The following is an 18514-nucleotide window of genomic DNA, read 5'->3' as shown; positions in this document are numbered from 1 at the left end:
ACACAACGACACATGACTTGGGAACATCGGGGATCGAATCTCTACATCTCTACACCCTTAGCCACATATTTGGACCCATTTTAAAATGAATCACTCCTACAAAATACAATCCGACCGAGCTCGCCAGTTAGTAAAACGCATGCGGGTTTTTTATGTCCCAGGATGCACTGCAACCGGGGCGTTGACGTTGCTGCTATCTGAGGGGTTTCAATCATCGCTCCTGTATTCATCAATAAAGACTAGATGTCTGACAGCGCAGACGCAAACGTCCGCACGGGGCGGCCATCTTGTCACAGGCAGGCAGTCTGGTCTGTTGTATCGACTGTGAGCGAAGGTGAATGATCTGAACAAACGTAAACTTTGTTATCTCGCTTTCGAACTTGACGGATTTACACAAGGTTTGATTTCTCACAAACAATAAAGTAGCAATAATTCTGGATGGATATTTATTAACTATAAGGATTATTAATTATTAACAGGTATGTAGTATAATAACTACGCTTATAAACGAAACTACTTGGTAATCAGTTGAGCTTTTTAAAATAATATTTTTGAGAGAGGCGGAGCGAGGTGACTGTGACGTTCGATGACGTTCGATTTCATTGGCCAGCAGCGCGGCATTCACCTGCGCGGATGAGACTTCTAGGCTTTACAGAATACAGATATCTTTGCCTGTATCGATTCATACCTAAATTAAAAAGGTATGTTTTTTTTGTGTGTGTGTGTGTGTGTGTGTTTTTTTTTAAACACTAGTCAGTAGTTAATGAAATGTGCGCTATTAAAGTCTGCTGCGTATGTTTGTTCTCAAGTCTTGTCAAACAAAACTTAGCTTGTATGCTTGTCTTGTCACATGAAGTGAGAAACGTAATCTTGGTAAAAAAAATTATAAGCACGAAGTTGAGCTAAAGCTCCAGGCAGCCGGTGTTCTATCGATTTGAGCTCCCCCTGGCTAGCGCTACTGCGCATGCGCACGGCCCCATATTTGTGCACGAAATACGGAAATAGAATATTGACAATATAGCGATATAATAGTGTAAATTATTTCTTAGACAGTGCAATAGTCGTCTTGACTGATAAAATGTATACTAAACTAAATTGAGGTGTATTTACTTTTAATGTACTAATTGGCATGTACTGTTTGGTTAACAATGTGCCCATGACTATGACTTCTTTCTTTATCAACACAAATGCAAGTTTCCCAAGCATATTTATTTTTCATTAAAAATATACACACAAACACAGTATGTATATATATCATTTCGAAACCACACACTGTTAATTTAACCCAGACAAAGCCACCAAAAAGTATACATAAAAGTATTTTTTTTCCAAATAAACAGAACCCATCATTGCATTTGATGATGCTGTCATACAGTCACTGTCCAAAAGAGCATGTTACACCGAAATTGTATTATTTTTTTGTTTTTCAGTTTGAAAGAAAAACCTCACAAAATTAGTAGACAGATAAAATATGCACTACAGATAACAAACATAGCTGCAGCAGAGCACATCATAAAGATTATAATTGGCGAGGCCTTCAGCATGAAGCAATCAAGACCAATTTCAGAAACTGCTAATTAGTCATTTTCAGCATTACACCCACAACACAAAGCTGCTCATTTTCTGTAGGATCATTTACTCCACAATTATACTAATCAAAACAAAATCATTAATCTATATATCAAAATATGGCTCCATTTTGGGTTTCTCGAATTCAGGGGTCTTCAAGTCCGGTCCTCGAGAGCCCCATCCAGCCTGTTATCCGTGTTTCCCTCCTCCAACACACCTGAATCAAATGATTACCTCATCAGCAAGCTCTGCTGAAGCCTGATAACGATCCTGATTATTTCTTTCAGGTGTGTTGGAGGAGGGAGACATGGAAGGCAGGCTCGATATAGGCTCTTGAGGACCGGACTTGGAGACCCCTGTTTGGTTTTTGCACTTGTGAAATACCACAAAAATAAATGGGAAGAGAAACACAAAATAAATATGTACAATGAGGCAAGAGGAAATTCCCAAATCACACCATGGTCACATTATGAAACTATTTGATTATGAATAAATGTGAGCTCATTCATTTGCTGGACACCCGATTCAGGCATGTTTTGGCCGTTTCATGTAAAATTGCAATATACTTACTGTAAAGCCAGTTTGTGTTCTCCATTTCCATCATTGAGTTTATTAGATGACATGTTCATTTTCATTTCTTTTGAAACTATACAAAAGACCTACATTCAAGTTGTTTAATGGTTTGCGAGGTAAACTTCCCATCATGGCTACGGTCCTTCCAACTCTCTTCTTGTCTAATGTCTCACGGCCTTTCACTCCACTTGCTCGGGCTCAGCGTCCATGCAGGTCTCCCACGGGTTCCTGGGCATTTGCGGCATGGACAGGATGAGGAGGGCGATGCCGGTGATGAAGAGAAGGACGAAGCCGCTGCAGGCGCAAGCAAAGGACCAGCTGTAGTAGTACTGGATCCAGATGGTGTCCTCGCTCTCGATCATGCGTTTCACCGACTGACGCATCACCTCCAGTGAAATGAACGTACACAGACCTGGAAAGAGAAACAGGAATGAGTTTGACCGGTGCAGATGAGGGGTTTGAGCCGAGTGAACTTACCTGCAAAGGCAAAAAACATTCCGGAAGGTTTGAGAAGGTATAGTCTTCCTTTCCCTTTACCCGTGCATGAGCCGATCAAACACAGAGACCCTAAAATCATGAAGGCCAGACCGAAGATGGAGATGGCCGCAGCAGAGATGTTGTACTCTGTAATTAGAATTGTTTTTTTCCGTTCATTTCATCAGGAGCTTCTACTGAAATTGAAAATTGTAACAAAAAAAGAATGACACAGAATTGAGTGAAACATAAAATTGCACTAAACAGCGTAAAGACAACAGCGTAACTTCATTCAGTTCAAAATTAAGGATATTTTCGTCTCATCTACTCGGCGGAAAAACCAACACATCGTCATTTTTGTGCTGGGGCAAATCCAGTGTTGTGTGTCTGTGAATTTGGTAGACGCGCTTTTGTTGACAAAAAGTACACTAGTTATAAATTGGCACATTATTGTCAGTTCAACATGTTTCGTTGAAACAATTAATAAAGACACCGTTGTATTAAATGTGTTTTGCGTGTTAAACTGCAGTTATAAATAGGTGTGTTATTATTTTCTGTATAAAAGTTGAAATGTATGCTAAAGGAAAATATCGAAATATCGTCTAAAGTTGCTCTTTATTTCATCGACTACAATTGGATTAAAACTAAAATACAATCAGATGACTTAATCATGACTAAAACTTTAATTAATTTTAGTCAAAAGACTCTAACTAAAACCAAATAAAAATTTCTGGTCAAAATTCACACTAATCTCAACTCCCAAAATTGTATTTTTAACACAGTTTTGGAGTTAGTTTGAGTTCTGCAGAGTTCATCAAAGTAAGCTCCGCCCACTTGTTTAGAACTGCTCTCCTGCAACGACTTCTGGGATAAAGTGATAAAAAGAAACGTAACTGTTTATTTTTTTGTTTAATAATGTTATATTTAATATAGTAAGGCACCCTATAATGTAATAACTGCCTGTAAAGGATTGTTTGTTACATTATTAGTGAAATTGTTTTTTTTTTCAATAACCATCTTGTCAGGCAATTAAAATTTTTGACTTCACTCGTTAACTCACAATGAATCACAACTTTTATATCTTTTAAATGTACATTTTCATACTCTTGTTAACAAAAGTGGAAAAAAAAATGTTAAACTAATAGAAATAGTTCACATGAATTTTTGACGTTTATAGCCGTCAATGGCAGTGAATGAGTTAACTTCCTAATATATTTATGAATCTCACCATCACAGAAAACGGCATTTATCATGGCAGGCTGTCAAACAAATGTGTGAGCAATGACTTTAAGGCTCATTGAACTTTAGGGGTAGTTGCCGTGAACATGCACGAGGATGATGGTATACCAACGCAGCACTCACGCGAGAGTGAACAACACAACGATGAGGCAATCATTTGAGAAAACTTGCAGCGTCCATGTCCCTTGGCGGAACTTATAGTATAGACTGTTAGTGAGCGTTGGAGTGTAGGGGTGGAGGTCGCTTATGTTACGAATGCCTGCATTAGCATCTTTCGTTTTGGGTGTGGAGGCGTACGCGACTTAATGCACGCATTTGCACCATCCGATGCATCTGCTGCGGTGGGGGCAGCTGGGAATGCAAATGTGGCAAAGCAGCACAAGCGCGCGATGATGGATTGAACGCAGCAGTCTCTGGAGAATTGTCGGGGGGGGGGGGGGGGGGCTGGTTGATTGGGGGTCGGTGGGCCAGCCACAGGAACAGTCTCACCTTTCTGTGTTTTGTGTTCAAATATCTCCGTGTCCTGTCCTGGTGTGAAGTGGCCGAAGTAAGTGCAGTTTTCATCTAAATGATGAGAAATAAAACAACAGGCGTTAGTTCAATCACATGTTCATTTTGTTTACGATGAGAGCAACAATGCAACAAGCTGTACAAGAGACATTGGCTTATCTCAGTTTGTGTGCTGTAAATTCACAGTTATTATATGGTTGGACTGATTAGGAGAAGACAGGCTAGTATGAATATGCAACATTCAAAGTAGTAAAACGGGAAACAGAAAGTATTTCTATCCATTTTCAACTTATCCTCATGAGCCCTATCATGCCAAACGTATCATATTAAATACAAGACATTTTGAGCCCTCTATTTCACGAGTATAATATTGTATTTTTATAATTATTTTTGCACGGATAATCCATTATAGGGCAGTATCATCCAGCTGATGGCTTTTCCAGCGACCTTGCAAGATTGTCCCAAATGAGAAAGGAGAGACACCGATACTTATTAATAGTGGGAAATGTTCTTTTAGATTTTTGGAAATGCTAATATATGTTTGATATTTCTGTTTATTATTATATTTTTGACAGTTATAAATGAAGGAATTGAAAGCATTGTGACCGGATGTATCAAATATGACACACATCAAAAGTCATATGTGGAAGTTGATTTTTAATTTTTAGTATTTTTTTATTTTTTCCAAAAGGACCCTATTTAACAAAGAATCAGAATTTTCTCTCAAATATTTCATGGTTCAGGCTTTATAGTACTTTAGGGTTGTGGGTTGGTTGATTCACTGGCATATTAAAAAAAAAAAAAGTAAAAATGTGACAAGAAAATGATTAAATCCCAACAAATCAAGCGTTCTTAAACATATTGTGTGTGACTTCAGTGGTTGAACTGTAATTTCATGTTGAGTGGAACAATGCAATCAGTTATTTAAAGAGCTTTGGCATATTAACACCTCAGTAAGTGTACGTTGCATGCCGACAGCTCTCATTTCGTTTTCGGACTTCAAACTTATAGAGTTTGTGTGCAACACTTCGCACGACACAATCAATTTAAAGAGCTGTCGGGTGAACTGAGAATGCAAGTTATGTTTCGTGTTATTTATTGCCCAGGCTCCAAATCTTTTCCAAAGTCCTCGTCAACTTTTATCCCACATGCTTTAACTTCGTATACATTATGCGCCACCTGTTGTCGCTGTACAGTGTGAATATGCAAGTCTATCAGTAACTTCACACCTTCTCACATCTCTCCCACATTTGACACCTTGAGGGTATACAGACATCATATGGGAAATATCAAATGTTGGGATATTTAGAGCCCAGGAAGCTGCAACTTAATTCTTCATTTTCCTAAGACATTGTAATCTAAACAATCCAACTTTGTGGGAACATTTAGGGACATTTCAATTCTCAATGAACAAGGCAAAGTTTGAGGACAATGTAAATGCGTCTGTGTAGCTGTGCCGTCTTGGTCTAGTCTAGTCAATTAACTTAATAAGGCTTGTTTACTCAACTCTGCAAGCAGCCAATTGTTGTCATTAAATTTGTGTTGTTGTTTTTGTGTGCGTTTTTTTAATTTAATTAGTTGATCAGGGGAAGATAAAACAAGTTCTACTTCTTTCTGACTGTCCACTTTCATTCTTTTGCTTCACTCTGAATTAGAATATTGCTTTATATTGTCTTTTTTCTTTTAAAAATGAATAAAAAATATGTTAAAAAAAGCATAAAAGCACAATTACTGCAAAAATATATATAGCACAAGGACACTGAAAGCGTCTTGACCGCTAGTTGTCATTAAATGTGTGTTGCTGTTTTTGTGCGTTTTTATTTTATTTTATCAGGGGCAGTCAAAACAAGTTTTACTTCTTTCTGTCCCCTTTCATTCTTTTGCTTTACTTTGAAAATTTGAATATTGCTGTTTATTGTCTTTTTTCTTTTAAAAATGAATGAAATAAAATGTTATATATATATATATATATATATATATATACACACACACACATGCAACCAATTGTTATTTTTTATACATGCTGAGGGCCACTAGAAATGGGATGGCGGGCCGCAAATGGCCCCAGGCTGCAGTTTGGACACCACTGGTTAAGAGTCTTCAATGAACCCAACATGCATGTTTTTGTTGTTGTTGTTGTTTTTTTGCATGTGCAAGAAAGCAGGAGTGTCCAGTATAAAAACCCACACTTGCAAAAGGAGAACTTGCAAAATCCACATCGATCCAAACCCTCAACATAAGAGCTGCTAACCACTCGTACAAACATATACAATACATAATCGGGACCATGTTCATATTCCCTTGGACATGGACAGAAGAGGTGCACAGTGAATTTTTCTGTCACTTCACACAACTAAGCTTTTTATTTCGAAGGCAGCGTGTTTCTGAAAGCACATGCATGTCTGGTTGTGAAAAAAAAGCCGTGTTTCAGGCCAACATAACTGTGAGATGGCGTGAGAACGTTGACGCGCGTGTAAGAAAAAAGCCGCCATGACAAGATGCTATAGCATTCGCTCATGCAAAGTGGAGTGCATGTCAGTGATGCGGCTTGTGCGATGAGGTTTAACATGCATGTGGATTCCTAATCCCGCTTTCCATGCGCTCTCACTGTGATACATCAGTGCAACGCTTTCATGTGGAAATATTTGTTATCAGTTCCCTTTTCGAGTTTTATGAGCCGTGCTGAGGGATTTGTCCTCTAACGATGAGTTGAAAGAATGTCACACGGAGCTAGTAAATATATGGTAAATACACGATATAAACCATTGATATATTTTCGGTGAATTACGTTTCACCAGTCAATCTCGGAAGAGTGTTTGCAAATCATAAAAATAAATGATTCAACGGGGTGCACCTTGGACACAAACACAATAGGTATATGTCTGCTTATTTACATGAGTCATGCTTTATTCAATGTTTTCGAAAAAAAAAAAACAACATAACAAAATCATGGATTCACATCTGAATGTGCACCTCAGCTCACCCCTCCGCAAAGTGTATTCATATGCAGTCCTGCCAAAATAAAACAAAACAAAAAAAGGAAAAAAGAAGCTCCTCTATTCTAAAAATGTTTCTAATGAAAGCGAAGCTGGACTTGTTATCACGGAGGGGGAGGGGGGGGGGGGGTTGTTACTTAGCAACAAGGTCTGATTTGGAGGACACACTTATTGACTGCAAATGTACTTCAAACCTCGTCAAGTCTTGTGAATTATAGATAGCTGTGAGTGTTTGCAGTAAATGTGATTACGTACTTGGGTTTAAGGAAATTCAAATCCTTGCTTTACTTTGCGTCATTCTTTTTGTAGCAAATTTGTAAGTACATAATGTTTGGACACTTTCAATCTCACTACACTCGGACTTCTTTTGTAAGACGGAAAGCGTGGGCACTCTTTGCGGGCCGACTTTGACTTTCCTTCATTCACTGAATCTGCCTTTGGATGTGTGGCTATAGTAGAGAGGAAGAAAATTACAGTGTGAATGTTTTGTACTGTTTGCTTAATATTATTATTATTATTATTATTATTATTCCTCCATCAAACGGCAATATTTTGATCACTGTTGCTTTGTATATTAATATTAGTTAACAGTGTTTTCATTATAATAATAATAATTATTTTTTTTATTAAGAAACTATTTTACATAAAGCTTTGTCAATGGATGATGTACCCCCCCCCCCCAAAAAAAAAACCGACTTCAATTTTGGTGAGAATCAAGATAAAGGAACAGATAGTGCTGCCACTTTCCACTGTTTTGTGAAACAATCAAAATTGTCCCATTTCCACAAAATTACAATCGTACTGTCCTGCGTGAACTTGCACCAACCCTGCAATTTCACAAAAATTGGTTGAGGCCAACAAAGAGCACATTACATCTTGCTAAGGATCTGGATAAAGGTTCACCGCAATAAAAAAATTAATTAAATTGATCGCCCATCTGTTCCTAAAATGTTACATCATCTGTCATGAGGCAGGAAGTACCCTGGCCTGGCCTTATAACTACCAAAGAGTAATGTGCAACTTATTTCCTTTTCCAAATTTGTTAATACAGGGCAGTTGTTGGCGTCGTGGACCACATAAGCTGATTTTTGTCCAGCTGGCACGAGGTCAGTCCCGAACTGCCCTGCAATTGACAGCTGATCAGTCCAGGGTGCTGGCTGCCTTTCGCTATAAGCCAACCGGGTCATGACCTTATGCAGTTTGGCTTTGGTAGAGGCTTGAACCATTCTACTTACATCTTGTTGAGACACTTAAAATAAAATAAGTGAGTAGCCATATATGTATATGCAATCATCTGGTAACATAAGTCAACTAGGCAACAACCACCACTTTTGTTTATGGCAGTCTACTGTGCTGTGTTGACAAGCTCTTTAAAGCCACTCTTGTGCCTTCTGAGTCATCTATCCAGGGATCATTTGATGACGTCCAAGTAGTCGTATTTCAGGCAAGCTAATGACTAATAACTGCCTATCCTGCCCCCTCACACCCGATCTCCCGTTTGCATGTTTTGACAAACTCCCCTTCGTTGTACGGCTTTCAAACCTGTGCAATGTTCCAACCAAGTTGATACGAGTGCTTCCTCAATTTTTAGGAACAACTGTATCTACTTTTCTGCCTGACCTATCCAAGTGAGGGAGCTGTGCTTGCGACATTCAGGCCTCTTCGGAAATTCCTTGTTGATGTTTGCATGAAGTGAACGGAAATGCCGTTGAAGATTTCAAGACTTGAAAAAACGCAGATTGTTTTACCATTATGTTCAAGAAAAGCTGTTAATCTGTTCATCTTTAGATTTTTGTTTTGCATTCTCCCACCCCCTCTTCCATTTTGAGAGTGAATTGGAGTAGGCCCTATACCAACACTACTCAACAATTTTACCCTCTAAGTCATTTGCGTCAAAGTGCATGCAGATGATATGCACGTACTTGGTAGTACCTTGGTTAACGAATGTAGTTGGCTCCATCGCAGCTTTCGAACGAGCCCTCACACATACGGCACTTGTTCACAGTTCACACAGTATGAAAGGTCCGCACAACAGCGTGCTTATATTTGGAAGTGCTGACGTAACAGCCTAACAGGAAGTAACAAGAGAGGCATTTCCACTTCCTTCTGAAAATTTTAAAACTTTATTCAAATGATTTTTGATTGAAATTACAATTATTTTAAGTCTCTGAAATGAATAAAAAAACTGGAAATGTTATTTAATAATTAATATTAATATATATATATATATATATTAGCTAATTGAATGTTAATATTTATGTTTAAAAAAACGTTTTTCTTTTTGTCTTTTTTATTTTTATATGTGATACATGTAATTTGAATTGACTGATATTTGTATTCATCTATGTTCAATAAATGTTAAAAAAGAAAAAGAAAAACCAATAGGCTTTTCCTGCTGGTTAAGACGAGAAGTGCACTGCACCACAACAAAATGTAAAGCCATGTCTTTGCTCATTTTAAGAAGGAAGAAAGGGAGACAAGTGCATTTTTAATTGTTAATAAATGCATTGTATTTATCAAGGCTTCCTCCGTCGTGCTCATCCTGACTGATTGTAAATAAGTTCACTTGGAGTAAATTACTCTGCCAGCAACCCCGCCCGACCCCCAATCACCTTTTTTATATTTGATAGAATTTTGAAACATGTTGGTTGTAGAAGATTAAAAAAAAAAAAATCAACATTACAAATCTGAAAAGTTATTCAATCAGCATATGCTTAAAGCCACTTCAACAAAGTTAGAGTTGGAGTTTGTATTTACTAAAACTTTGACACCAATATTTTCCTTTTTAGTGAAAATGAATATCGGCTCCAAATATCAGTTATCGGCCTTCAAAACAACAGAAGATTTGATACAGCGCTTATATTTTGAACTCTTATTTGTTGTTATGGTTTGGGTTGAGTCTTGATCATTTTTACAGTATTTACTTCTGTCATGTTTTGGGGTTTAGTTTGTTTTTAGTTTGAGTTTGTTATCGTGTTACTTTAGTTTCGGTCATGATCTGTGTTTTGTTATGTTGTCCTTGTGTGCCTCCTTTGTCTCGTCAAGCAATATCATGTCCACCTGTGTTTGCCTGCCCTTCGTCCAACCAATCAGCACGCTCAGCCACTTGTGTCTTGCCCAGGTGTGTCTTGTCATGTCAATCAGCGTTTGTGTATTTAGCCTCCCGTTTCCCTGTCAATCCCTTGTCTTATGAACGCTGTTGTCATGTTTTCTTGTTACCCATCGTTTTGCCATCCTCTTGCCTAGTTTTGCGTTGTTTTGATTATGGACCTTGTTGTTTTCTTGATTCGCTGCCGGTTCCTGGTTCTCCTCCCCGTTTGGATTTAATGAAACATTTTTTGGACTTCATTCCTCTGCCTCCTCGCTCTGCTTCCCTGCACTTGGGTCTTCAACCAACCGCTCATCCTTGACAGATGTACCTAATAAAATGTCTGTTCAGTATATAGTAAATTACGGAGCCCACACCCCGCTCGCACCACAGAGAAGGCTGGCACAAACCCCCCACATGCTCTCTCCCGAGAACACTTTATGGAAGCCAAATAGAAGCAGACGTTTTACTTCGCCACATTACGCCCGGCAACTTTTGTTGAGTGTGGGGTAATTTGAACATCGGGAAATGTGAAGGCAGCAGGATGAATTCTTTCTTTTAGTGGGGTGACAAAATCTGGAGCACAGTCGGCTTCTTACAGGTGGTGCCGTCACTCAAGAGGGGACCCGTACTGGTCATGAACACTTGTCGCTGCCAAGACAGCTGAGTATTCGCGGGCCTATATTTGTATCACTTAATGATTGCCTGCTGCAGACTTTACATAGCACCATATCACATCAGGTATATAAAATACATTATATAAGTAGTGCATATGTTTCTGTCTGGAACATCATTATATGTCTACTGTGATGGTCACATAATAATTCTCATAATTCTTTCCTCATTCCTTCGAGTTGTGATGCAATAGTTGGCTTTGGATGAAATATTCTTAGATCAAGTGGAATCTCTAAAGTAGAATGTGTTGTAGCAGAAAAAGAATGTGAGATGTGAGGAATGTACGCAGGAAGTTACATCCAAAACTTATAATAGTGCTTAGTTTCTTTTCACACTTAGGGTAGACCGGGGCTAGTTGTATTGCGGGTAAGTTGTCACATTGCCATTTTCTTCTCCACCAGAGGGCGCAACAAAAAAGTGGAATACTAGTTTTCTTCGTATAAATGGTCAGGGGTTGTGTACTGTCTGAGAAGAGAATAGCACATTGTGAGCTGAGATGAGTGCCAGTTATCTGTTTTGCACAACCCAAAGTATTATTTTTTTTTACTTCATATATTTTGAGACAGGCGTCGTACATAGACAAATTGTAGCAGCAAATCAGATGGACACGTTAGAGGAGAGATTCAGGCATCTTGTCATGCCTCAGTCACTGCTCTGTTTTAAGCTAACTTTAAACTAGAGCAAGTATTAGCCAACATGGTAGTTTGGGGCAAGTTGTCTCTGTGGGGTTTGTTGTCACATATGCAAAGAATAGGCCAGAGAAAAACGCACCTCTGGCAACTGCTTACGTATGCCAGAATTGTTCTTTAGGTGATGAGTCTGAAGAGTGAGGAAATTAGTTTGCCAGGTTTTGTTTGATTGTTTAAAAATGGATTTTCCAGTTGTTGGAACTACAGTTTGCCCACATGTCAGGACTAGAGCTGTCAAACGATTAAATGTTTTAATCAGATTAATCACATCTTAGAATTTTGATTAATCACGATTAATCGCTTGATAAAAAAGGCTTTTTATCAACATATTTTTCCCGCCCAATTTGAGGAGCACCGGTTATGTATTAATTTAATGTTATGAGGACGTCTTCAACATTTTTGGATCCACTGCACACGCTCATCCTCCTCTTTTTCTAATCAGTTAATTATTTGCATAATTTAAAAAGGAAAAAAATGACACCAATATTTTTAGATGAACAAATATTCTAAATGTGATACGCAAACATTTATTAAATGCTTTACTTTAATGCATATAATTATCATCCGCTGTCACGCTAAAGGATAATCTATGGTAAAAATTAATAGTGTGATTAATCTGTGTTAATTCGTGATTAATGTGATCTTTTTGGGGGAGATTAATTAATCAGTTAACGCTTTAACTTTGACAGCATTAGTCAGGACTGATTAAAATTTTATGGTGAACCATCCACCAACCATTAACCAAAATGCTTTATTTTTTGAAATTCAATTTAATCTCAAATTTCCAGTTTAAGGGAAGCAAAACAGGCATTTGAGGCTGAGAGCTATGACCTACATGCCAGCAAATCCTGAGGACTTTAATCCGTTTGATAATTTTCAATGTTACAGTTTGCTCAATGACTATGGTAAATTTACAAAATCAATCATAAACAATTTATCTGGCTGTAAAAACTGACAAACAAACAAAAACAGGGGAACAAGGATCCTTGTTTTATTAGTTGCAAAATCTAGTGTGACATCTTACCCCATATAGTGTGACAACTTACCCATTGGTGTCACATGTTCACTCATTCTATTTGATGGCTTATAACTTGCACTGACACAAAGTATAAACATTACGTGAATACAAACAAATATATACCTAAGACTTTGGTCTTTCATCTGGTACACATTTTGTTTATAGATGATGTATTGATTCCAAGATATATATAAAAGTGTAAAAAGTGATACAACTAGCCCCGGTCTCCCCTAAACGATACTTAAAATTTGCGTGCAGTCATTTTTGTGATGTATTAGTTTGATGCTGTAAAAGACTATCTCTCTTTCCAATATTTCCAATGGGAACATTTTGTTTCATATTTCAACATGGCTGCACTGTAATCCTGCAATCAGTAAGACCTCAACGGTAGCTCAAGCCATATTTTCCTGATGAGAGTCTCACAATGACCTCATCTCACCGCATTACTAGCGGTATTAGTCCTGCTTTTTATCACTGGCTTTTGACGCCGCTCTTAAAGACTTGTGGCTGTGATAAACAATAACGTTCCTCTCCAAATACAGCAAGCGGACTCAGAGACGCCCGGCGAGGTTCACGACCCTCAAGCGGGTTTACTCAGTTCGTAAACAACGACTGCCAGTGCGGCGGTGGCCGCTAATCGGGCTCATTTATGTGGACCTGAAAAGGATTCAGCTTCATTAACCGCATTAGTTGCAATTTGCTGTTGTCGTCTGAATGCCCCACAAGCAAGAGGATCACCGTTTCACATGATAGCCTGCTTGACTGATGAAAGTTCATTTTTCCATCCAATAATTATTTTTGTTTTTTTATTGACTATCTACAAGTGTTTTTTAAATGTAATTACATTTCAACAAATTACATTTTGAGATAAATGCATTTGTTTTCATGTCAGGTTTACACACTTCCTGTCTAGACAAGTTAAACTGAAAGTAGAGAGTCAAATCAGGTGTGTATACTATATTGTAAAAAGCTGTTTTTAGGTGAAATAAAGCTTCATCATTTACACCGAAGCACTGCTTGTACTGTAAATCTATGCTTTGTATATTCACTGACTGTGGTGTATTGTAACCTTGGCTACAAGCTGAGGCTCGAGGCCAAGACACTTTGACTCACCCTCATTTGTTTTGTTAATACACTATTTTCTTTGCTGCATATTTCTGTATACTTTGGCAGCGGTATAAACCTGACTCTACCGTATGAAGTGCAAAAAGAATCTGATAAATGAAAATGACAAAAAAAATTCAAAGCACTGTACATGGAATAGCAAATGGCGGTGAACGCTTTTGGCCCAGAAGTATGTAGAATGACTGGTTTGGTATTATACGATATTTTAATAATAACTGCACCTACCTATACTGATTATCCATGTTTCTTTTCTTTCTTTCTTTTTTCAGTTTGAGGGCGTTCCATTCACTGGCTGTATATCTGCATCAGTCTGCTAACTACAGTCTTCTCATGAAGCTGAGATGTTGTCCGTGTCACCCTGCCGTTTGTCCCAAAAAGGAGCTCTGACGACATCATTTGTCATTTTGATGCTCCGCAGCATATTTGCAAAGCACAATATTGTTTTGAAATGGAACACAGTAGAGGAAAATTCTTAATCGGATTGCCCTTATGCGCATGAAACATTTTGAACCATGGGTTTAAGTTTCCACCTTTAAACTTAGATCATTCTTTTTAACTCCCATAAAGCTTGAGAATGATAAGAATAAAGCTTGGCAGCAAACTCTAATCATAAGCCATATTTGCAGCAATGATATTTTAGTCACAAGCAGTTGCTCTCGTCTTACTTTAATGAATCCATCACTTTTCATTTGTTTTGGACTGGACCTTTTGTGATTGCACACTCTTGATCTTGCACTATGCAGTCTCCTATTTGGCTCAAGGCTTCCGTACTCTGTTTGGTAAAAAAATCACCACTCAGCATGGACGAATAAGAAGCATCTTCTTTGAACTTTGAACAAGACAAGTGCAAAAGGTTCAATAAAGGTTGTAAACCTGCACTAGGGTTAGCATTATTTGAGATTTTCCATTAGTTCGTTTTTATTTTGGTTTGACTTTTGTTTTTTTTATATTCAGTTACTTGTAATTCGTTTTTTAGAGCGGGTTTGTTAGATTTGTATTAGTTTTAATTTTTTCAGAAATGGTTATTTATTTAGTTTTTTAAAATTAATTTTAGTATAAATTATTGTTATTTTTAATAAATTGTTAAAAAGATGAATAAAAGTCACATCAAATATTGAGTAATAAAGTAAACTACAATTCACTAACGACTGTTCATCTTTCCTTCTTCTGTGTGACCACACAGTAATACTGAAAAAATAAATTTAAAATAAACCTCAAAAGCTCACATCGTCACCCTCTTAAAATAATTGCCAGTCATTTATTTTAAACAATTTTTTTACAATGTTTTTTGCCCAATTCATTCCCTCATGATGCAAATGGTAATTTGTTTTGTGTTTCCTGAAAACAAAATTGACGAAGATGACAACAAACAACAAAGATATTTTCACAATTAATTTTAATTTGAACTTTTTATTAATTTTATAATTAATTTTATTTAGTTTTATAAACATTTTTTTTTTTTTGTTTTTTTTCATTTTAGTTTATTTGCCACTTTTCACTAATAACATTGACATGCACCAGCATCTCTCCTCTTGCTAGCCAATCGGGAACCAAGTGGCTATTGTCCAGTAAAAAAAAAGACCTTTTTTAGTTTGACACGAAAACTGGCCTCACCTCCAGGCAGGGTGATGGGTCCGCAGCCATGCTTCTCCTCGTACACATCAGCGCCAATGTAGATTTGCTTCTTGCACAGCCTCCAGAGGCCAAAGTGGGCTGCCTCGCACGTGTCATTGACCTTCTTCACCTGAGGGCTGAGCACGGCCCAGTAGTCCGTCACCACAGCCGTGAACATGCAGGCCATGCCCACCAGCAGCACAAAAATGGCAATATTTATCTTGGTGCGCTTTTCCATACTTCCAGGTACTCTGTGATCAGCCTAGCGAGAAAATCTTTTGTCGTATACACATTCGACGGCCCTTTCCACTTCACTTGCAAGCTTTTGTCTTCTTGTCTCTCTATCTGTGTTTTGAGTGTGTGCCTGTGCTTCCAAATGAAGAGGGTCAAACTGCTCCGTCCCACTAATGCTCCTTCTCCTGCTCGCTCCGATCTGCTCTGCGACTGAGGGGGCTGCAAGTTTAGAGGCACAGCTGTTGCGGTGGATCAAGAAAGCTGATGACCAAACCAACTGTGGTTTGGGGATTGTGGCGGTGTTGGGTGGTGGGGAGCTGCAAGTGGTGGTTGGTGTTTTGAAATTAAGGGTAGGGGGGGGGGGGGGCGTTTTTAATTCTATAAATGTGACTGATGAGTCAAGTTGTGCGCCTGTTGCTCACATATGTGAATAAGTCGGACCATAAAAACACTGAACCTCTTCAGACTTTAGTAGGATTTCATAGGAACACTCAAAAATAGCCCAATTTTGGGTCAAAAAGGGACCAACCGCTATTTGGGTCAATTTGAACCAACTTTTAAAAAGTTATTATTATTTATTTTAGGTATTTATTTATTTTTGCGCAAAGTAAGATACAAATGTTTTTGATAGTTTTGTACCAACAAAAAAGACTATATGTCAAAAAGGGCCAATTGCTATTTGTGTAAATTTAATCCAAATTTGTATTTTTTTTTTAAAAACGTGTAATGCAAAATAACCCCCCAAAAATTTTTTTGTTGTTTTTTGTTAGACAAGACATTACAAAACAACCCAAAAATTTGGTTGAGTACCCCTTTTATTTTTCACTCGGGTCAATATGACTTTAAGTTTTCCTTTCTTTTTTTCTCTTCTTCTTCTTCTTTTTTTTTTTTTAAATAAATAAAACAACCCCCCAAAATTGGACAGTTTTGTACACAGGGGGTGAGACCGGGGTGAAAAATAGTCCAATTATGTGTCAAAAAGGGCCAACTGATCTGCGGGTCAATTTGACCCAACATTTATTTATTTATTTGCACCCCCCACCCAAAAAAAAAACAACAACAAAAACACACACACCACGAAAATTTGATTGTTTTGTACACAAAAATTAAAATAAAAAGTGTGACAAATTGACTTAAGTAGCGGTTGGTCCCCTTCTGACCCATGATTGGGATATTTTAGACCCAACTGTTTTTAGAGTGAAAGCAAAAAAAATCATTAAGAAGAGCAATGACCACTCCCAAGGTGTAAAGACTCTGGTATGCATATCAACACAAAGGATTAACTGGCATCTCTCTTTTATATATATATATATATATATATATATATATATATATATATATATATATATATATATATATATATATATATATATATATATATATATATATATATATATATATATATATATATATTGTATTCATTAGGAGATAATAAATGAAGCCACTCTGCCTCATGGGGGTTATGAAATAAGTAAATTCAATTTGCACAAAATGCTCAAGTGCCACAAAATGGAAACACCAATTGTGAGGTGCTGGCGATTCCGTTTACAGATGTGGCACGTACAGCGCGTATTGGAACTGTGAGGCCAATTTCCTTTCCACACATAATTATTGATGTTCAACATAATGGCAGCAGCAAAAAAACAACTCATTTAATCTGCCAATTTAAAGATAGATGCAACCAAACTGATAGATTCCTCATCATACAGCAAGATCATGACCTGAAACAAAAAAAGTGAAAAGTTTTCTGCCGAATCACTCTCCAGACTTGAATGCTAGCGGTTCTTGATAGTTTCATATTATTCATTGAGCAGCCTGCATTATATACAAACCACACAGTGCGGCTTGAGCTTTTTCTCTCCCGAGCCAAAGAAAACCAAATCTTAAAATATATTTTAAAAAATTCTAGAGAGGGCCCTGTGATCACGGGTATCACACCCTAGCCACTGTCAGCACCTTTTTGTCCCGCTCTCGCTCTAGAACCAGAATGAGCAGTAAACTCATTCTTTATTTCTCAAAACAAATGATTAGTGTCGGTTGTAATCACGCTAAAGCATTAAACTTGTACTGCATGCCTCACCAACGTCAAACCACATCTCTCCAAAGTACACTGGACTTCCTTTCTTCCTCGTCCAATCACAAATCACACTCTGTTACCCTCATGACAACACAGACTGTCGGAAATAACAGATCCCGATGCTTGCTTCTGCTCAGCTAGACATATGTTAACATATATATATATGTTAAGGTCATTCATGTCAGCATGGACAGGTGAGACCAAGAAAATATCTTATCAAATTGCAATGAGCACTGAAATAGACTATTATTACAAAGTAGATGAACCTCCACTCCTTTGACTTCTCTCTAAGCCACCATTTGTCGCGCCTTAGAATCATATATAGTGACACACTCTCTCTTTGTGAGTTCAGGCACATCCGTCAACTGCGCACACCTGCTTCCTTATGTCGCTTTATGTTGATCATTTAAGACCATAGCTCCATGATGTTCAGTGCGCACACGCATTTTTTTGTTTTTGAGGAGCAGCAAGGCGGGTAGCGGTACAAACGTCTACTTTGCCTCATCCTTGAGGAGTTTGCATGTTCTCTCCGTGTTTGTGTGGGTTTCACTTGCGAGTCATTATGACTCTGACCTTTAAGGCTGTTTCAACCTTTTGACATTTGTCATCAGTACATCCACTTGTGAGGCTATG

The 18514-nt window shown here is 37.8% G+C and overlaps 1 protein-coding gene across 1 annotated transcript; it reads right to left on the bottom strand.

Annotated features, from left to right (window-relative positions):
- Positions 1 to 1916: 1916 nt before the first annotated feature.
- LOC147169903 (voltage-dependent calcium channel gamma-1 subunit-like) lies at positions 1917 to 16034 on the bottom strand. The gene is made up of 4 exons (XM_086083094.1): positions 15571 to 16034; positions 4345 to 4419; positions 2620 to 2766; positions 1917 to 2554 (listed from the first exon to the last, which is right to left on the bottom strand). The coding sequence occupies exons 1-4, from the start codon at positions 15806 to 15808 to the stop codon at positions 2322 to 2324; spliced, it is 693 nt and encodes a 230-aa protein (XP_085939220.1). The 5' UTR covers positions 15809 to 16034; the 3' UTR covers positions 1917 to 2321.
- Between the last annotated feature and the right edge of the window lie 2480 nt (positions 16035 to 18514).

Source organism: Leptonotus elevatus, chromosome 8, assembly GCF_054856555.1.
Source record: "Leptonotus elevatus isolate MCC_2025b chromosome 8, RoL_Lele_1.0, whole genome shotgun sequence".
NCBI classification, from domain to species: domain Eukaryota; kingdom Metazoa; phylum Chordata; class Actinopteri; order Syngnathiformes; family Syngnathidae; genus Leptonotus; species Leptonotus elevatus.
Note: the sequence above shows the minus strand (reverse complement) of the source record. Positions and strands in the feature narration are given on the sequence as shown.